This window comes from Limanda limanda, chromosome 20 (genome assembly GCF_963576545.1).
Source record: "Limanda limanda chromosome 20, fLimLim1.1, whole genome shotgun sequence".
NCBI lineage: Eukaryota > Metazoa > Chordata > Actinopteri > Pleuronectiformes > Pleuronectidae > Limanda > Limanda limanda.
Window position 1 is genome coordinate 14,978,836 of NC_083655.1, and position 21,961 is coordinate 15,000,796.

At 42.5% G+C, this 21,961-nt stretch overlaps 1 protein-coding gene across 1 annotated transcript in view; it reads left to right on the forward strand.

Annotated features, from left to right (window-relative positions):
- LOC133026943 (guanine nucleotide exchange factor VAV3-like) overlaps positions 1-18,492 on the forward strand; it is an 89,640-nt gene extending 71,148 nt beyond the window's left edge. The window contains exons 20-27 of the mRNA XM_061093944.1: positions 56-186; positions 2,032-2,097; positions 2,724-2,758; positions 3,004-3,120; positions 6,095-6,182; positions 6,788-6,917; positions 12,932-13,083; positions 14,686-18,492. Coding sequence (XP_060949927.1) covers positions 56-186; positions 2,032-2,097; positions 2,724-2,758; positions 3,004-3,120; positions 6,095-6,182; positions 6,788-6,917; positions 12,932-13,083; positions 14,686-14,730 — 764 coding nt within the window. The 3' untranslated portion in view covers positions 14,731-18,492. The remainder of the gene's footprint in view (positions 1-55; positions 187-2,031; positions 2,098-2,723; positions 2,759-3,003; positions 3,121-6,094; positions 6,183-6,787; positions 6,918-12,931; positions 13,084-14,685) is intronic.
- The last annotated feature ends 3,469 nt before the right edge of the window (positions 18,493-21,961 follow it).

Genomic DNA, 21,961 nt, shown 5'->3' on the forward strand with positions numbered 1-21,961 from the left:
CTTTAGTAGCGTTGAAGTAAGGTCAGCGGAAACACTGACCCTGTCCTTCTTCCAGGTCTGCCCAAGATGCTGGTGATCAGGAACTACTTTGGCGTGCCGTGCCCCGCCTCTGGTCAACCACTCAGCATCCAGATAGATGACATCATCGAATTAATCTGCGCCGACCTTCACAGCCCCTGGTGGCAGGTCAGTCATCACAAACACTCTCTCTCTCTTCATTGCACGTTTTACATGAGGAACAAATGGACCTAGTGTGTTTGAACCTCTGACCTCTCCCACTGTGAGCGAATCAAACGGCTCATTTATGCTGCATTTACTTACGAGAGTAAGAGATAAATCCGTTTACAGTGATGTAACAGTCACTGCCTTCACAATTCAGAAAGTCCCTTATGTGGATTGCTCCGTTGTCCTCTGTATGAACTTCCTCAGGAAGCAGAAAGAACTTTATATAGTGTTAGTGTGTTAGTTCTAAATAACAAGCTGCATTTGAAAATACAATTCTCAGTAACCCGTATACACCCACAGACAGCGCAGCACTTCTTATAAGGAAGTGAAACTCCCACGCTCTAGAGAGGTTTGTTTGTTTTAGAAACCAAATATAATGTGAAATACATGCTCCAAGAGACATGAGGAAATATGATGCACCTCGGTGTGGAGGTCACTTCCTGTTTGTGTGAAAGAACATGAAAGTCATCTCAATAATTAGAATGTGATTTAACCAGAGGCCTGAAAAGGCGTTACTACTACTAACATGCACATTTGCTGTATTTTGTTTGGACATGTAATAAGGGGACCAACAAATCTCACATTTCTTAATACAAAAGAGATAAAAATGGAAGAAAAAAAAATTCAATTAACTCAGTGTCAAAGCTTAACTGGAGGCAGCTACAGCTCCGCAGTCGGCAAACATTCAATATCCATCTCTTTTGTAGCCAGCAGAGCGTAATCATTTCTGCTCTGGGCGGGCGTGAAAAATAGAATCGATCACTGTAATTTCATTTCATTCAACAGCAGCCATCTGTTCACTCTGTCAGTGTTACCGGCTATAATCATTATCACGCTCTTAGCCAGGATGCGGCGGAGAGCGCGACTTTCCAGCGGCTCTGATTACGAGTTCTGAGGAGGCAGGGATGTGATGCAGGCTACTGCAAAACCAGCGAAACAGGCTTAGACGTCAAGTCACGGCCCTCTGTAAAAACACACCCCTCAACTCATAGTTCACTACTTCCTGTAATATAAAACTTGTTCCCTGTGTGACACATGCAAGGGGTCTCAAATGCTAACGAAAAGCTCAAATCCCAACACACGCTGAAAGAAAACACTGGGCATATCTACAGGTGGATTGGTTCTACTGGACTAGTAGAGCAGGGAGGTTGGCAAAACGGCATTCAGTGATCCACTGTCACAACTTATATCAGATATGAGTCTAATATTTTGTTCATTATATCATTTACTTACATTACTGAATTATTGATTGTTTTTTACTGCATGTAAGATGAGTTAATGTGCTGAATGTGGGTGTATTACACATACAGTATATTTAAATGCATAACAGCTCCCTCATTAGAACACATTCATTGACAGAGAGTCCATAGTTTGGACTGAAATGTTTATGGACACTGTCAAGGCTCTTTTATAGAAAAAAGCCTTCTCTGATTTGGAGATTCCAGCTGTGGAACCCATGATTGAATTACTGTCCCAGAGAAATCAAACATTTTGCCAGTTCAGTGAACGAAATCAGCGTCATCAAACCGTCAGTGCTGGATCCTCCTCCAGTAATTACACTGAGAAACCTCTGTTTATCTGGACTTGGTCTCTCCAGTGTCGATAAATCACGGCGCCAAGCTTCACCATGGGAGGAATCAGGATCTCATCGTCTCTCTCTCTTCCTGCCAGCCTTTGTTTCAACGACCGTTAACCAGGGCCGTACATTCTGCACCGCTCTGCATTCATTGTGAGCTAATTGTTCCTGAATTATAGAGACAGAGTCAGCCAGATGTACGTAACACAATTATCTCTCTGTGGTTTCAGGGCAAAATCCTGTCGACAAAAGAGGTTGGCTACTTCCCAAGCGACGCTGTGAAGCCTTGTCCATGTGTAAGCAGAGTTTCCTTCTTGTCCTTCCTGCAGTAGCAGCTACTACTGGGCCACATGTATTTACTTGCAGTATAGTGACGTGATAATGATTGGGAAATTCTGAGCCGGGATGTGCCAATTAGCCTGGCACGAGAAGAGAGGCAGCCAAAAGGGTTTGTTTTTTGTTTTGAGAACAAGGAACTTGGCAGTTTCTATAAGATAAATGGGGTTTATACTCTAATTTGCTTTGTCAATAAGAGGCAGAGAACAAAAGCATATCTTATACGGAGCAGGCAATACTAGACCTGGAGTGTAGAGATGCTGTGCGTCTCTTTTAAAAACATAAAATCTTCTCCCTGCCACTAGTTGTCATGTTCCATTTGATGAAATGAAAACAGCTGCTCCGCAAATGCGAGCCCACCAATAGACAACGACTTGTAATCACCGTGTCTACAATGTCGTAAAGATAAGAAGAGCGCTTAGCTTAGTTTTATTGTTTGGTGTAAAAGTGCCAACCAGTGTTTGGCACTGAGAGCTGGCGCCAAGTACACGATGTAACTGCAGTGACGAGTCATATTGTTGTCAGATGAGTGATCGTGTTTTGAAAAAAAAACAATATCACATGTTCCCTTTACTCTTTTCTCCAGGTCCCGAAGCCCGTCGACTACTCCTCTCAACCCTGGTACGTTCACCGACAAGCGTTCTCACCCTGAATGTGTACGAGTGAGAAGGTGAAAGTTAATGGCTGTAATAAAAAGCTCATTAAACACAAGTGTCAGTTCACCCAACTTAATACTGAAGTAGGGATCTAGCACAGAGGTTTTTACGAGACAAATGTGATCGGCAGTGCAGAGACAGACGGGGACTTCAGTTTTGTTTTCCTTCTCCTTTCCCTCCTCAACTCTCCTTTTGTCTGCTGGCTCGTAGGTTTGCTGGGCCCATGGAGAGGCTGCAGGCAGAGACAGAGCTCATCAACAGGGTCAACAGCACCTACCTGGTCCGCCATCGCAGCAAAGAGTTCACGGAGTACGCCATCAGCATAAAGTGAGTCTGCTCTTTCCAGCAACACTTTCGGTGCAGATCCTGACTTGGCTACAGAAAACAAACTTTAATCAGCATGGATAAAAGGAGACATATGGTTTACTCAGGTTTTCTTTCCTCCAGTGAGCTATATAGGTTATTTTGTGAAAAAAGTTCTGCATTGTTAAGAAGTCTGCGCTATAGGGAAATCCTATTCCCCACAGAAAACACAGCTCCTGAAGCTCGACAGTGGTCTTGCGATACTGTTGACAGTATGATGATACTGCATCATCATACTGTCATGTGACATCACAATTCCCCACATTTGTTTAACACATGCTTCGCAGTTTGTCTGGCGCGTCCCGTTACAAAGCCATTTAAAGTTAGAGCGAAGGTCAACATTTCTCCCTCGTTGGAGGCCTTTAACCAATCACAACATAGAGTGCTAGCTGGCCAATCAGAGCCGACTGGGCTTTAACAGGAGAGGTGGGCCTTGATGAGTCAGGAGCTAAAACCAAGTGTTTCAGTGGCTGAAAAGAGGGCCTGCAGCAATTAACAGTATATGGAGTAATTATGAACCTGAATATGAGTGCAATGTGTCATCTTTAACTTGTGTTGTCATGCATAATACAGGTGATCTTTGAGCAGACTCTGTAAACAATGATTTTCCCTAAACACTAAATATGTCAACACCAGATAATCAAGAGTCTCAACATTCTAAATGGTCTGTGTAGAAACAAAACATGTCTGGACAATTTGATGACATAGTTTTATGAAGACTAACAGGTTGTATTGTCTTGTCGTTGTTAAAGTATGAATGTATTCAGGTTCAGCTATTGACTGTCATCAAATTTTATTGTTCTTCCTTCTTCCTTTTTCTGTCTCGTGCCTTCAACAAAAATCAACGGTATTTACCAGATATTACTCCCAGATATATGACAATCATTGAATGAGCCAGTTATTGTTCCTTTTTTCTAATCTTTCCTCTGACTCTGTGGTTACCCACAGTGATTTTTGAGACACTGACCAAACCAAGATGCCTGTCATGGAGCAAGGCCTCAGTGGAGACCCATGTAACTGTATTCATTATGGCCGGACCTCAGAAGCATACAGGCATTTGAATCTTTAGAATGAGGAACTAACAAATTGTATATTTTCACCAAAACTTCTCTGTAGTCAAGATGAATGGCAAAGGTGCACATACAGACAGGGAAAGGAAACCAGATTAGTCTCTGAGCTGAAACACTTCCCCTCCTTAAGGAGAAAGTGGACTTCACTGACCGATACAAACACTCTTTTAAACTTCATTTTATTCTTTTGGCGCCCTTTATTTTCCCCCTCACAGAAAGGAAGAGTGCCTTTATAGTTTTAAAAACTGCCCCATGAAAGGGAGAAGCTGAGTAGAGAGGAAGCCTTTGTAGCTCTGGGAACAACATTCAAAAAGTATTTCTCACAAAGAGAAATGTCCTCTCACACTTTGCCTGCTTCGCTCGGCAGAGCAGAGCAGGCAGAGGACCTTTGAGGATTGTGTTCAAAAAGCCAAGCGACTACGGTTCTGTGCAAAGTGGAGGCAGCTTCCTGTGCAGCTCTGACCACACGCAGGAGAGAGTCTGAAAAACAAAACACTCTATAAATCCTGAAATCTTCAAACTAGTTTACTTTCAATACTGTCACATCACCAGTGAGACCTGTACATGTAAAACTGTAAGAGTTTAAAAAAATATGTGCATTTGCTGCCTTGCCAAAAGATACCGTTGGCTTAGCATAACATAAAGACTGGAAACAGGAGCTTGTTTAAAGGTCTTTTAAATTCTGCTTTCCTGATTCAGAAACACTCCAGTGCAAAATCTCTCTGGTTTAAATGAAATACAGAATGGCAGTCAGATAACACATACCTTCGCTAAGGCCCAACATAACCTTTTTGCAGAAGGAACTCAGCTTGTTATCTTAATAAGGCTGGAGTAACTCTAAATGAAGATTGTAGTGAAACGTCAGAGGTTCTATTGAAAAAACAAACGTGTCGTCTGTTATGATCAACATATCTGAGACGCAATACATAACATTTCCTCATTGTGTTCATAGAAAACACAATCTAGTCAACATGTCCTACAAAATGCTATTCCAGCTCTGCTCCAAATAAACAAGACCTGACCCAGGACCAGAACCAGGATCAGGCTGGATGTCCTAACATATTCAAAACAACTGGGTGGGTTAGAGCCTGGAGAGGGAGAAGTGATATACCTGCTCTTTATGAATGCATCTTCTTAGTAATCGATTGTGTGTTATGCTGCCCCCTGTTTGTCAGTTCAGGTCAGGTCAGGTCAGGTCAGCTGCAATTAGGATCAGTGTCTAATTATCCTCAGGTCACAATGAAGTGATAAAAGGAACTATCAGAATCAATTGATAATGAAAATTCCTCCAGAATACATAAATTGTCACCACTTTTTAACTTTTTGCAAATTTTGGTAAGAATTTGAGCATGTTAAAGTCCTCAAAAAGCCAATTCATTTGCCTGAAAAAAAAAAACAAAAAAAAAAAACCTTACAATAGGGCCTCATGTTTGTCAGTGCCTGTCAGTGCTCGGGCCATAATTACATAAAAAAATTAAAGACTCAGTCACATAATAACAGACCAGGAACCAGCTGACCAGTGCAGTCGGCACAGCCAATCAAACAATTACTGATGAGCAGTGAATGACAGACTAGATTTCTGCATCTGCACACCTCTACGACAGCTTTTATTCCTCTAGTCCAATCAGCCACCCTGCTAATGCAAACACAAGTATGGGAGCTCAGTTGGTGAGGGGTGGGATAGGGGGAGTGGGGGGTTATACACTCGGGCCCATTTCTGCTGACAACCCATCATTCACGTGTCACAAACCTTTGGGACTCCATGCATTACACCAACCGCCGCGCAGCCAGGGGGCCGGGCCAACCGATCGATGGCGGTGATCAGAGAAGGAAATTACACTCATAACTTATTCAATGGTTTTTCGCAGGTACAACAACGACGTGAAGCACATAAAGATCCTGACCAAGGAGGGCTGCTTCTACATCGCAGAGAACAAGAAGTTCAGGAGCATATTAGTGAGTTTTTTTCCCCTCCTGTTTTCTTCTGTTTTTTTTCAACTTCCACCACTGCAGTTCATAAATAAATCATCGGGTTCACTTAATGAAGTGTCAAAACCTGAATTTTATTTTAGCTGTGTGCACAAAAATAGCCATGATTAGAGATGTGTTTATACTGGCCCGAGGGCTCGAGCATTACAGATAAGTCCACTGCATATTGGAAAGGTTCGCCAGTCTTATTTGTGCCAGGACTGTATTTTCTGTATCTCAGATTGGCTAGAAAACATGTTTTCGAGGATAATATTTGATGACCAATGTTTGTCAATACAGGATTTTTATAACACTGTAGTTTGAAATGTATTTTTTAGAGTCAGAAAACATTTTCAAAGGCTCTGTTAATGTTAAAAATTAACTAAAACGTATAATAAGCTTTCATAAAATCTTGTAATGTGCTCCATGATTGTTAATACATAGTAGTACCTGCAGCAACAGGTGCTTTGGCATAATAAGTAATCAGTTTTGAAGAAAGAGCTGAAAAAAAATTCATTACTATTCTGTTTTCAGGACAAATGTAACATCTGTTGAACACAAATTAAAATAAGTGCCTGTGTGTTTGTGTCCAGGAGCTGATCGAATACTACAAACACCACTCCCTGAGAGAAGGGTTTAGGAGTCTGGACACCACGCTGCAGTTTCCTTTCCTGGAAGCGGAGAACGCTGCCGTGCACTGCATCAACCGGTCGGGTGGCAACAGTGAGTAGACCTGAAGTGTTTTTAAAAATAGAAACAATCCACCGCCCCAGACACCTTTTATCCAGGAAGGGTTCTAAATGCAACAGCCAGCAATGTAAGAGACATTGACAAAGGATTAAAAGCAGTTCTGAGCAGAAAAAACAATCTTTTAATAAAAGCTGAAAGTGATCCATTGGCTTAGTGTACCAGAAAATGTCAGTGGGTTCCAATTTCTGTCATTTGGCCATGAAAATCTTTATTTTTCTCACTTTATTTTTCTCACATTTTTCACAAAAAAATGTGAAAAATGCCCCAAACCCAGTAGCGTGAAGTTTTATAAAGAAAAGCTTCACATTAGAGAAGCTACAAACAACACATATTTTGCATTTCTGCTTAAATAATTAAGTGGTTATTGGTAAAGTCCTATTGAGTGATGACTTATTGGTTATTTGCTCTACCCAGGACATCCCAGGCCTCAGACTTCTAACGCATCAGCTGATCAATAACGCTCCTCTCAACCTCTAACCTGTTCTGTCCCCATCCTCTCTTCACTCCAGACGCTGCCTCCTCTGTTTTCTTACCCGTCGTCCCTCCCGACTCTCTCTCTCCGCCGTGACTCTCTAGGGAGCGTCTTCACAGCCATAAAGGAGCTGCCTCCATATCTGTTGTTAAGAACGGTTCAGACTCCTCAGATATTAATTGTTTTAGACGCGCCTGTCAAACGGAGGTTGGAGGAATCCACTAAGCGTGTTATTACATTTGATAACTCTCTCTGGACGCTGCTGAATAAGGATCTGATTGATCCGAGTTTCAGGGGAGCGACATTTTATGATGGAACCTTAAATGAGTCAAGACAGTTTGTAATCTGACTTGTATATCGTACCTGGAGGATTGCACAGCAAATTATGTGTATTCGTTAATCTCACGTGATAAATATTTAAATCAAAATACATTTAGTATGAGGATTAAAATTCCAAGTGTTTTATTAGTCTGTTATTTAACTTTTTATAATTGTCTCTAAATAACAACTTTATTGTTTCAATAACATGTGAGTGTCATTAATATTAAAAACAGAAGCTCAGAAGCAGAATTCCATCAGTTGTCAGCTCATCTCACCACAAACATCCTTCTACACTTTCGAGAAACATCTTCAGCGACAATGCAGCACAAAGTTGTTGGAGAACTTTGTTGTGGTGGTTTTTTTTTTACCCTGTGTGAGAACTAGCGTACAAACCTGAAGCCAAGCAGCTGTTGCCAACAACACTGTCGGAGCGGCACAACTTTTTGCGAGTCCTTGTAGCTGCGGTGCACCGATGGTTATTTATCTGTGCAGCTGTTGCTCCTTCTTCTCTCTGCACTTTTTGTATTTCGCTCCTGCAGCTCACCTGGTTCCTCTCAGCATTCAGCTGTTGGACATGATGTTCACCGGGACTGAAACACCGCGTCCAGTGACGTGGTGGTGAACAGGTGTGGGATGTGTAACTTTGAAATGAGACTTTAAAGAGACGAAAAACGATGGAGCAACAGATCAAACTGCAGACTATTGTCAAACCGGGCAGTTTGTGATGAAAGCTTGAATCTGCTTTGTATTAAATCACTCTCCTCCTTTGTTTTAGTGGCTCTGCTGATAATGTCACGTGGGAACAGCTTAAAAAAAACAAACATTTGATTGTTTACCACCTGCCAGAGTGAAGCAGAAAGTGCTGCTCGCCACACACGCTGAATGTTTCAAGTAACGCCAGGAGAAAAAAAGAAGGTATTAAAGCCGGTGTGGGAGCCAAGCGAAGCAGCGCTGCCCATCAGTCGCTTAATGGAAAGTCTTTGAGTTACGACAATCAGTGGGAAAATGGGGTTTCATTTGAACCTTGTGTGCCACTGTGTGTAAGAGAAGGGAGGGAAAAAAAGGTCCTGGCTTGCTGACAATCACATTCCTGTTGGGAGAGGAGTGAACAGATTGTACAGAGATGTGTGCTTGTTGTGGAGGAGGCCCGTTGTTCAAACTCTGCCTCACAACACGAGGCGACGCGGCTGAGATCCAAATCGGTTTTGTTCCGGTGTGCTCCGCTGTCCTGTGGGCAGCCTCCTCCCGCTGGGCAGACTTGGTTTTCTCTCTCTCTCGAAAAGAATGTTTTGTTTTGATTTCTGTGCTCCTCGAGCACTGCTGGAAGACTGCTAATTAATGTTTAGGCTTTTGTTGTTCGTTCTGTAGAAGGTGAAAGCTGTTTAGACGGATCGTGTTTAACCGATACAACAGCTACAATAACCCCAAATACAAATGTCTATGTGTCCGCGGAGCAGCCTCACCTCAAAACACGTGTCATTTAACAATGGGTGTGTACGTGTGTGCGTTCTCCTCCTGTATTACCAGCTCACATTGTGTATTCTGGTGCGGTTCACAAATCAGATTTAGCAAAGAATGAAGCATGTAAAATGCAGCTGGTGTTTTGGTGGCTGTTTGAAGTGGAGGGCGATCCCTCTTCATGTTGCTCATACCTAGACACCATTAGGGGTTGCTGAGCTGTCTCTCAGTGCGCTGATTAGAATTCATTTTAAAAACCGCTGGAGCCCCGCACCCCCGTACAGCATATCAATAACCCCGGCCTGTTAACTTGCCAGCAGCATTGTTGGGAGCGGCACATTTTTCACAAAGTTCGGGGCATTTATCTGCCTTTGTGGGGATTAGATTTTCTATTCCCGCTGGCTGAAATATAGGTCCGTGTGCAGGGGCGGGTTCAGGAACTTGTGAATGGGCTGCTGGACTGAGAATGGGTTAAAACTCACATTTAAAGTGCTGTTTGTTGGCTATAATAAACTATACTTTATTAATAATTGCATAGTCTTTAACCCCACACATTACTTCCTTTGCTGAAGGTAATTTGTCTGTTTTCTCCTCTGTTTGTGTGTTTATTAGTTGTTTTATTTGTGGGTGATATTACACAAAATAACTGAAAGGATTTCTATGCAGTACCAGTCAGGAGAGAATTTTGTTCTGGATCCAGGACTTGTTTTGCACTCTCCTTAACATTGAGAGATTCCCTTTAATAATTCATGGATCTTAATGAAATACAAATAAGACATTTTAATGGGACTGATATTATTAGTGTCTGCAATTTGACGCCGATCCAAATACAAATTTGGAATAAGAATACAAATTTTGGCCGAGTGAATTTAAATGAGATTTCATTAGGGGACTGTTGATCCTTGGCAGAGGAATGGGCTCTCTGAGTGCCAGTCTTCTTAGGATATTCTTAATGGTGAATACAGATAGGACATCTTTAGAAAGGCATTCAGTCAACGGCCCATGCATTCTGCCACTGGGTCACCCCTTGTCTTTTTGGGGTCTCCAGCAAGAAAGACTTTCTTACATTTGCCTATTTAGTGGATTTTTCTCCATCGTCCACATAGACACTTTATAGTCAAGCATTTTAATTCCTATGCCACATTTCCATTTACGCCGTTTGCCTTAGTTGAACTTTTCTGGCATCTATTACACCGTCGACTTATATTGAATACTGTAAAGTCTGTCTGTACTCCAGCATCAGCATCGTCCCACGACTGAACTCGTGCCATATTGTACACTGGACATTCCAAAATCCTGGAATGGAGACTAATTTATCCATTAAGGTTGAGGAACTGATACTGTCAGTGTTAGAGGTTCTGCTCACAGGAGCAAGGCACCAACTCTGCTGACTCCTAGACTTTGCTAGAATCAATGCTTGTCGCTTTTACCGGTAGAAATACTGGAAGGTGGATAAAAATAAAAATTCACTCGTTGACTTGATGTGTGGTATTTCTCAAGCTGTCTTTGTAACCCTAAAGGCTCGGCTACTGTTTCAAGTAGAGAAATCTGCCACGTTGACACCGTGACGATCAGTCGTGGCTGCCTTACAGCTGGATGATTGTCTTTGTGAATATGCAAACGGACGTTTATTCCCTCTGCAGTAATTGTGAGCACACTACATGTTCCCACCAATTAAATACACAAGTGAAGATGTCGCCCCCCATTAATGACGGAGACATCCTGTTGACAAATTGGAAACGATGTGTATCGTCGCTGCATGTTTCACCTGAATCAGAGCGCTGGTGTGGATTTGTTCAGCAGCATCCACGAGGATCTTTTCTTTAAAGATTTAGATATGTAAATTAGTCAAATGTTGTGATATATAACCCACTCTATGCCTGCAAGGGTCATTGTATGCCTCTACACCACCCATTGGCATTATGTTTTTGGGTTGTCCATCTGTACCATTGTGAACAGGATATCTCAAAAATGACTTGAGAGAAATAGGTCAAATGTGGTACATATGTTCACTTGAACTCAAGGATAAACTGATTAGATAATGGTGGTCCAAGGTCAAAGGTCAGGGTCACTCTGACCTTCTAAATAATATTGTTGGTCTTAGGAATGCAGATTCTCAGGAACACCTTGGGGATTTGTTTAAAGTTGGATGAAATGTTCACTTGGACTCAAAGAAGAACTGATTGGATTTTGGTTGTAGAATGTCAAAGGTCACGGTGATCTCATGTTCTTGTGAGAGTTACAACTTACTCAGGAAATGATGTACTGAAACAACACTGGTTGGAGGAGGAACTTCAGTCCTCAGTAAAATAGCTTGAAAACCAACAGATAATACAAGTTAGACTGTATGAACCACTTTAGGTTGAATTTCCAGTATTGACAACCAGTTTTAAACCAGACATCTGATCCCTAATGAGTTAAATATGTTGATGTCAAATCACAGTGTTCACATCGGGCTGTTCGGTGTAAATACAAAATAATTAAGCGCTGAACATCATGGGAGGAGCTGCTCCTAGATCTCCTCCTGCCGTCACTTATTCTCTATCAAACTGCGACTGTTCTTTCTGGGATTTTCTTTAAACCTGTTTATTTTCTTCTCTCTTGATTCTCTCTCCTGCCACCCACAACCATCCCCCGGCCTCCCCCCACTCTCGCACCCCTCCGCCCCCTGCCCGGCCTTCCCTGCCTCGCCATAGCCCCATTGCTCTGCGGCCTCACTTTTGTAACTCCTGCCGGCTACAGCTTTGTGCCTCCTTCCTCTGCTCCCTTCTGGTCAGGTACAGGTATCGCTTCTCTCTCTCTCTCTCTCTCTGCCTGCTCGCTGTCACTGTATTTCTTTCCCTCCTGGCTCTCATGTGGAAGGCTGCTTAGCATGCTGGCTGCAGCTCAGTGCTCTCACATCAGCGCCTGAATCTCTGCCTTCACATCTGCCATCGAGCTTCCCATTACACCATCTCACCTCTTGCATAGTGACTAATGTACATGTCGTCACGTGTGGAGAGTAGGGACTGTTTATTTTATTCATGCATGTTCTCTATGTGCGTTTGTGCATGTGTGTGTACGCTTTTTTCAATGTCGGTGCCAGTGTGTTAAAGATGCTTTCAGAGACATTTGTGAGTTTGGTGTGTATGTGTGTATCTGTCTGTCACAGTAAACATGGACGTAAATATAGAGCTCCTCTATAGTAGATATTGTGTCCCCACAGAGGTCTGACATTTTATTTCCACCCGTGAGCTTAGCGCAGGCCGAGTCACCTGCAGAATAAACCAACGAGGTTGAGTCTCAACACTCACACAAGAAAAATTATTTCCTTAAACATAATTTCTATTGTTTTAAACCAGGTAAATGTAATGGAGATACGTATAATTATTTTTACTCTCATGCAATTTAGAATGAGGGCAAGCTAACATTAGTTTGGTCAGAACTGTTAAAATAAATATATATCAGGTAGTGCAATCCTTTTAATATGTAAATGACGTGCATATCAACTCACTTAATTACTGACTCCTATTTGAGAATTTTACGGAATGGGAATGACAGCAGACAAATCATAATGAATCTTAATGTCTTAATTAAACCTTGTATATAAACGTAAACTCATTGTATATCAGCAAGATTCCATCTCCATATCTGTGTCTATGTCCCAAAGTGCTGCTGCTAAAAGTTATCTTTATTGTCTTTTAAGCACAACATTAACTCTCCTTTCTCTTTGTTCGCCCACCTTCTCCCTCTCCAGTGTTCACTCCCAAAGTGATCGGCGTGGCGATCGCTCGCTACGACTTCAGCTCGCGTGACACCCGGGAGCTCTCGCTGCAGGAGGGCGACGTGGTGAAGATCTACACCAAGTCAGGAGCCAACGGTTGGTGGCGAGGAGAGGTCAACAGCAGGGTGAGTGACGGCCTGAGGACGCAAACACGACCTCCAACTCCTCCACTTTAAAAAAGCCTTTTAGAAGAATATACGTGGTTTTATGCTTCGTTTATGTCTATATAGTCATGATTTCCTTTTGGCTGCAGGTAGCAGGACGGGACAATTTCAGATTTAGTCAGTACTTTTTTTTTTTCTGTCAGGTACTCGTTTTTTCACACATCCTCACTTGGAAGAGTTCGCTTGCCGCTGCAACTTAAATGCAAACATTTTCCAATCCCATACCGAGAGCGCTCTGTAATCAGGCAAACAGCTCTGAGATGATCCTGGTTCTGAATGCAGGGAGGTATTCTGACTCCCACTCAGAGCCTGTGTGTGTGTGTGTGTGTGTGTGCTTGTGTGTCTGTGTGTGTGTGTGTTGCAGCCCTCAGTAATGCGTCTGAGTGTGTTTTGTGAACAGCTGCGGTAAATGAAGAGGCTTTTCTCTTTTACTGAGGCTGATGTGTGTGTTGATGCGGCTCTGGAGGAAACTAAACGCTGTGTGTAGAGGCGGTGGAGTGCTGTTTGTGTCTCTTTAGCGCCTTCGACCAGGAAAAAACAACTGGCACGAACGGCTTTAAAAACAGTCGGCTCAGTCTGGGTTTTCGATTGGGTAATACCGCCGTCTTAATGGAATGAAATAGCAGGTTCTTGTCAAGTGTCTGTCACCATAAGTGGTCGAATGAAAGGAGATTGATTAGAATCTTTAAATAAGGTGATTAAATATGCTATTGTAAATCTGTGAAAAGATATTTGCCTCCAATAATTATTTAAACAGCCCTTTTTGTTGAAATGTTCAAGTGTAAAACTTAAATAGAAATGACTGCCAAACATTTTTAGCTCATTCATGTCTTACTCTGTTTGAACACAAAGTAAAGAACAGGTTCACATTTCAGAAAGAAGGTGATGCCAGCAGCTGGTTAGCTTAGCTTAGCATTTCGACTGACGTGCTTTATTCAAGTCTTACTTCTGTCTCAGGTCCAGATTTCCTTTGAGCTTGGCTGCCCAATTAGGTCTTTTATTATTGCTAAGTTGATAGGACAGGACAATATGGTAAAACATTATTGAATGTTCATATCAGTGATAAATAATTAATATATATATATTTTATAAGTAAATTTATATTAAACACATTTTTGCATCCCCAATAAATGTTGTAGCTTTTTTTCTTTTCTCTGAGCAGAGAATGACAAACACTTAATAAACAGCTAAACATTTTATAAATCTTAAATTAGTATTATATCGGTATATGTTAAACTTTTGTTATATGGCTAGTAATGAAAATTGTCTTGATAATCATTGATATTGTTTTATTATTTAATAACCTCACATGGTCTATATACTTAATAGTTAAATCCTTAGAATTATTGAATATGTCACAAGTAATGCATGATAACATAAAATATGTGGTTTTATTTTTGTTTCTTAAGGAGAGGCATTCTGGTACATGTAGGAAATCATTAGATTAAAAATAAGTAAAGGGAATCTGAGGGAAAATTGGAAATGGGTTCACTATAAATTATAACTGATGCTCAGTGAAAGCCTTTAAAATGACTCACCCCCACCCTCTCTCTCTCTCTTCAGGTGGGCTGGTTTCCATCCACATACGTAGAGGAGAGTGAGGAGTGAAATGTCTGCCGTGGGAGTAAAAGTAAGACAGAAGAAGAAGAAGAATGTCGGCAGTGGAGTGAGTGCACTGAGCACATAACAGTGACAGACAGAGTGAGCGTCTCCAGCGCTGCTTGCTCCAGGTGTCACGGCTTTACTCTCCTCCAGCTCTGCCGCCCGCAACCATCCCAGAGGCCTCTGGGAGAGAGAGAGAGAGAGAGAAGGGCTGCAGCTCGCTACGGGCGCACATGGGCCCGATCGCCTCTGGTCGACTCGGCGAGGCTAAGTGACTCCATCAACTAGCAGCTTGCCTGTCAGCAGGACACAAGCCCTCGCCAGACACCCCCCCATCCCTCCCCGACTTCATCCGTCCCTCCATAATTCCCCCTTCACCCTCTTCGTCTCCAGCCCCCAGCTCACCTAGTCGGTCGTAGCAAAGACTGTGTAAAGTCAGCATTGAGATGCAACTCATCCATCCATCCATCCCACACCCCATGTGAAATAGACTGACCGGAGTTGCACTGACTGTCACTTTACATTTTTGTCCTTTCTCTCTCGGATGGATCTCAGTCAGTTCTGACTTTGCCTGTGTGTTTATTCCATTAATGCAGGTGGTTATTGATGATTTGACGACCCAGATTCCACACCACCCACTCCTCCACATCATCATCAACACACACACACACACACTTACAGGAGATTTAACAGAGGGATGGAGTCGGATAGCGTGGCTGCACACTGCCAGTAATTGATCGCTGTTTTAGCTGTTTTCCTCCTCCCACCTCCTCCATTTTTTATCTGCAGCCCGGCCTCTCATGTTCTCGGTTGTCTTGGCCGTTAGCGATCCGCCGCTCTTATCGGTGGCAGCTTTGTCAACAGGAGAACGTTCGCTGAGGGTTTATCTTAGTGGAGGCATTAGTGTCGGGGAACAAGCCACCTGCTCGGGTAACATAAAACAAAGGAAAAGAGAAGAGCCAATCTCTCTACTTCTTTTTTTATCTTTTTCCTTCGCTGCCGTCTTTGCTTCTTCAGCAGGACTTGAGTTTTGTTTCAGCTCCATCATGTGCAGATATGTTGGATACGGAATCTGTACGTCTGCACCCAGACTTCTACTTTTCAAACATCAGAATGATTCTTTTCCTCTGCAGAACACAAGTTTGGCAGAAACTGAGCCTCTGCAATGTTGAGAACTTCTTTTAACAGGAAAAATATAGCATTTTCAAAAGGTGCAGTCTCAACACTTGAACTCAAAAGAACTGAAATCAGTTTTCAGAAACCTTTTTCCGCCTTTTCCATCTCGCCTCCCTCCTCTGTGCTTCACCCTGGTATATACACAAGGCACACGTCTCCTTAATCCACAGCGAAAAGAGGCTTTTCCCACATTTGAGGGAATGAATATCTTTAAACACGCTGCACAATACACTTATAATGTTAATACGCAGAAACATATAGTCGGAGGAGGACATGGATATAGAGCAGTGATCAAATTACATCTGGAGGTGAGACTGAGCAACTGGCACTGTGCAGCTATGGTTCTTTTATTGCATAACAAACTACACATCTTTGTTTCAAATATGTACATATTACGGTTGGTGATTTCTGTTAAGGAGGCAGCAGTTACTCTCCAAATTTCCTTTCTGTCGTCATCTGACGTCAAAGAAAAGTTTGTCTTCGGTTACATTTCCCGTTTCCCTCCTTTCACCTCAGACTTAAAGCACTTTCACACAACTCTGCATGATGTTTTTTTTTTTTTTTTTTTTTTTTTTTTTTCAGCTTTTAATTTATATTTTTGTTTATTGGAAGTAGTTTCACGAGATACAACAATATAACAGGGAATATTTCCATCTTACATTTTTTCCCATCTTTTTATCCCTCCCACATTTCCATCCCCAGCACCCTCTGCATGATGTTTTAAAAAAAACGGGAAACTTTTGGATTTTTATTATCACGTGAGGGGGGGGAGCCTCTAGAAACAGTTCTCAGGACACTGTTTCAGTTCAGAGACGTCAGCCTCCCCCCAGCAGGTCTTCATCCTCCATCACATCTCCATCCTCCCGTTTTTATCTCCATCCCCCCCGTCACATATTCGTCTTCCTGTCACATGTCTCCAGTGGACAGAAATGTATTTCTTTGAATCTCAGTTAGAACTTTTGCATTGACTCAATGGAGCCATTATGTTTGAAAATGATTAATAACCCCCTGCCAGACCTGCCACTCCATCCCTTTATGACATGTGACAAAACATTTTTTTGCTCTCAGTCAAAAGAGAAGGATCACAGTAATGTGTTTTTTTGGAATCGTCTCACTTTTCCTATTTGGTTCCATCAACAGTGTCGTTAAGTGACCACTAGATGGAGGCATCCTAAACACATCTCCTCCTCTCCAAGCAGTCACGCTGGACTTGGTGAAGTTTGGAGATGACATCATCTGATTAGGAGGTGAACAGTGTGTATGGAAGCAGAGTAGTAGAGTTAGAAAACGCCTTAAAGTATCACACAAAACTCACGTTTATCTGGATTTGAACCTACTCATCATGTTCATCAAGACTCTGCTGATATTCCAGAATCAGTAGGAACTCTTTGTTTCTTAAAACCTCCCTGATCAGTCAAACTCTAGATGTAGAACGTCTCCAGGAAGTCTTAGAGAGTGGCAGCGAGAACAAATGTGATCCAGCACTCGTCTCTCTGCCGTCCTGGGAGAACAGGCGAGGTGGAGCAGGCTCTTCTAATCCACTCCCGCACTCCCTCCTCCGCCCAGATGAGCCCTGACAGTGAGGCCATTTACAACTGCAGGCCTTCATCCCCTCCGAGTGAGCTCCCACTTTTTTTTTTTTCTTCTCCCTGTGCGCAGGAGGGACGGGAGGAAGGCTCAAGGGTATCCGCGATCTAATCATTACACCATCTCCTCACCTCGACGACCCGCCTGCATCCATCTCTCTGTCAGCTCCCCCTCTCCCCGTGTCACTTCCCTTCCCTCTTTCTTTCTCTCTTTCCTTACCTCCCTTTCACCGGCATCTATCTTTCATCCAATCTCCCGTCTTCTCGGCTTCTCTCTGCCGTGCCGATGCTCTGTAGGCTGTGGCAGCCGACGCCATATGTTGGCGGGAGGAGAATAGATGATTCAGTATTATCAGGAGAGGAGGGAGAAAGTGGCAGGGGGGGGGGGCCTCTATAAACAACCACAGCAAAATGAGCACTAGTTTAATTTGACCACAAATTAATAGACTGAGAGAAACGATGCCAATTAGAGGATGCATTAGGATTTGCTCACACCACCGTTGTCTCTCCTGATGTACAGTGTGTGTGCAGATCACTTGTGTATGCGGAGACACACACTGCGTACGTGAGGATAGGCGGGTTGTCAGGATTCAGGGCTGAGCAAGTCTTATCTCAGCAGGGGTTTTGGGAAACAATCTCCTGAACCAACACGTGAGGACATGTTCCGTAGCCACCTGAGCAGAGACACACCAGTCACTCACACGTGAAGGAATTATCCTTTTTTCCTGGGCTGGAACTCCTCCTCCCTCCTGTCATTTAGTTTTACCATAGGTGTCTCCGTCTTGCCTGAGCTTTGCATCCATACCCATGTGTTGTTGTCCCAAAGAAGCCAAAGATTACTGCTGTTCCCACTGTACATTCAGCGTAACGTCTCCATGGTACCCGACCGCTGTGGCCTAACTCTAAAAACCGTGCAATCCTGACTGTGTAGCATTACCGTGTATTGTTGCTGTATAATACTGTAAAATATGTACAGAGCGTATAATAAAGATACATATTGCTTCTTCTCATGTGTCGTTTCATGTCCTGCAAATTAAGTGTCGCCATTGTTTTGCTTCATTCAGTCAACCAGTGGGATTGAGCTTAAATGTGATGGTTACACAACTGTTACTGGTCTCTGTGTTCTCTCTCTCCCCCGTTTTTCTCTGCTCACCCCAACCGGTCAAGGTGGATGGCCACTTACGTAGCGTTAGGTTCTAGAGGTTTATTCTTTTTCTAAGTCAGGGGCCGTAAAGGGGCCACTTCTTACACAGAGGGGCAACAAATATGTCAAACATCCATGAAAAATTCCTGATTGAGGGTTTAAGGTGCACAATTTCTCTTTGACACACTGAAAACTTTATATTTTTTGAAAATTCTTTCTTGTTCAAGGACATCGTGTTCTTCAAAAAAGCTTAGTAACAATAATACCACAATTTTATGTTTTTATTTTCTATGTGAATAGTTCATTAAAAATGTTTAAAAAAACGACACTGATGAGGCAGAGGCACTTCTGTGGCCAATCAGTATTTAGCTGGAGCCAGTAGCCCCCCCCCGCCCCTGGATCCGCCCTTGCACTATACAAATAAAATTGGATTGAATTGAGAGTGTTAAAGAGATCAAATGTGCAAGAGGATCATCACAGATGGACGCACAGCAATGAAGTAGAAGATGGATTCTAGTTGATAGATGACATGAACCTGAGGTCTCTGCTTTAATAATCAAAGCTCATGGCACCAAATGCATTTAGGTCCAAATCTACTTTGACTAGTTTAACCGGAGAAAGTCAAGGTGCTGCAGGAGAGATCAGTGAGAAAAGAGTGTTTTACAGTTACAGCAGGTAAACCTGTTCTAGTTGAGCCAAAATTAGAATTTAAAACTTGTAAAGGGACTAAATATGGACACTGAAATTTATCATGAGCATCATCTCCCATTTCCTTTAGAAACCAGGTGTGTTTGCACCTTGGAGGGTTGATATTATAATGGAAGATTTTCAGAGTAAAAGTAAGGAAACTTTGCACACGAGCACATCATCTGTTTGTGTGAGAAGCAGCATGAACACATGTCCTGCACCTGCCTATAGATGCATGCTACTATTTTGGCAATGAGCATTAAAACAAAAGTGAAATACTGAACCACTTTCATTAAAGGTGGGGGAACTCATTCACTGGCCTGTCCTGTTGCTAATTGGCTGGAACAGTTTATTTGTTTACTAAATACAGAGAGAGTAGCCGATTTTTACAACATTTTTATCATATTAATATTGTGTACTCCACCTTAATAACGTGATCCATGTCGAATCAATATTTATATAAAATGTATTGATATTATTAAGGAAAAGCTATTTTCTAACCTTAAAATGTCACATTCAAACAAATAAAATGTATATGTATGACTTATCAGACATTTTTTAAGCTGACAGCAATTTAACAGTTCTTCTATTAACCGTTTTTACATGTTGAATTTATCGGTGGTTAAACTAAAGTGCTGTATCTCTGCATGAAAAAACTGGTGCCACACTTGTCTCATAAATGTCCATAAATCAAACAGAAGAGAGTGTAACACCGGCGCTGGGCTTCGTCGTGGTCAGTCCTGTCTCTCTTCGCTCCGCTGGCTCAGAAGTGACTCTGGCTAAAATTAGGATCTGGTCCTTAAAGTATAGTAGGGCTCATTAAATGGCCGACGTGGTGTTACTGCCGTGTTTTGTTGCCGTTCCCTCCACAGGACTTAAATAACCTGCGACCGGCAGGGGGCCGTTCCTCACCAGCTTATTGGCTACAAGGTGTGAATGGATGTGGGGATAAACGGAGGGTCTTGTTGCTTTCATCATGCTGATAATAATGAACCCAGATAGCCGAGGTTCTAAATATAACCAGTTCAAATGAGTGCATAAAAAAGGTGAATGCTAACAGTGCTTAGGGTGTGTGAAATTAATGGTTTTACAATGTGGAAAAGCTGCAGACCATATGCTGATGCTCTGCATAGCTTCTCTCTAAAAGTGCATGTGTGTGCAGGTCTTGTGTTTGTGCCCATGTGTGGGTTTTGGTCTCCTCGGCCATCTGCTGCCCGGTTATACCTGCAGTCGCCGGAGCCAAACCGAAACTCGGACACCAAAAAGAGGATCAGTGGTGCCGGGGTTGTAGCAGCACGTGCTGCTGGCACCGCAGGAGGCGGGAGAGAGACCCACCAGGCGGGCTTAGTCTCGGCCAGGCCGGTGTGGATCACGCGAGCCAGCGTCCAGCTGAGGCTGGACCACCGGTGTGACAGATGGCTGGTAAGAGGGTGACGTCAGGCTTCTTCATGATGCTGAGAGACTGAGAGGCCCAATTCTCAGGTCTGCTGCTGGCGTGAGAAGACGTCTGACACCGATGGAACCAGCTGTCCTGTCATCGAGAGCAAAGAAAGAAGGGACTGTACTGTACTGTAGGTTTGGGAGTCACTGTTAACAAGATAAAAACTGGTTTTATTACACTAATTCATGTATTTATTTACAATATATTGTTCACCATTCTTGTGCGTCTAGAAAGTGCCCCATGTCCTTTATGTTTCATACATGAATCCCACCCATTACCTCATCTGATTAATCACATTAGATCAATAATAACTCAGACACCTCATTCAAATCATCAAGAATGTCCATCAGCTCACTAGTTTATCAAATAGTTCCGTAAATCTCTGTCTGTATGTGACATACAGATCCAGAGAACCGTTGATCCTATCGTCTGAAACGTGTATTGTTATGGGCTCAATGAAGTGCAGAGTAGAATTTGGTGCAAAACAACTGTCTCTCCAGTTCTGGGTTCTGAGTCGAGCTTCACTGAACTTTGTAGAATAACTTATTTTACTGTTTATTCAGTCCCAGAAAGAAAGCTTCCCACAGGCCAAGTAAACAGGCAGGTTTAGAATGAGCACTGCACTTTTTTTTTTAGAATGAACACATTCATGAAAACATAATTCGCAGTAAAACACAAAGATGGCTCTGAAACACTGTTCATCATCTTTCGTGGTGATGCACCATTGACAGGATCGTCCAACACAGCAATGCTGGTTAGATTGGAATAGGAACGTCATTATTAGCTCAAATATCAAATCAATTATCAGAGAAAGTTAATAATCAGAAAGTAAGATTCAGATGTTTGTAAAGCATCTAATATTTTAATAAAAGTCATTAAGTAAAATACAGGCCCTTGAAGGTAGGAATATTAAAGTCCTTGAAAGAGCATTTCTGAATGTAGCCTGACTGTTCGTGTACTTATACATCTGAAATAAACTGTATGAAAGAGCGATCTGAAGAAAAGAGGCTACACTAGAGGAAGATTGAAACAGTCATCTAAGCTGCAGCATGGAGCCTCCCCATCTTTTCACATCCGTACTTTTACTCTCCAACAAGGCTCATATTTGCTCATTTATTTGTTCCATCACTCTTTCTGTTCTTCAGAGATTTGCGCCGAGTGTGTTATCTGCACTTTCTACACTTCCTATCCAGAGAACAAATG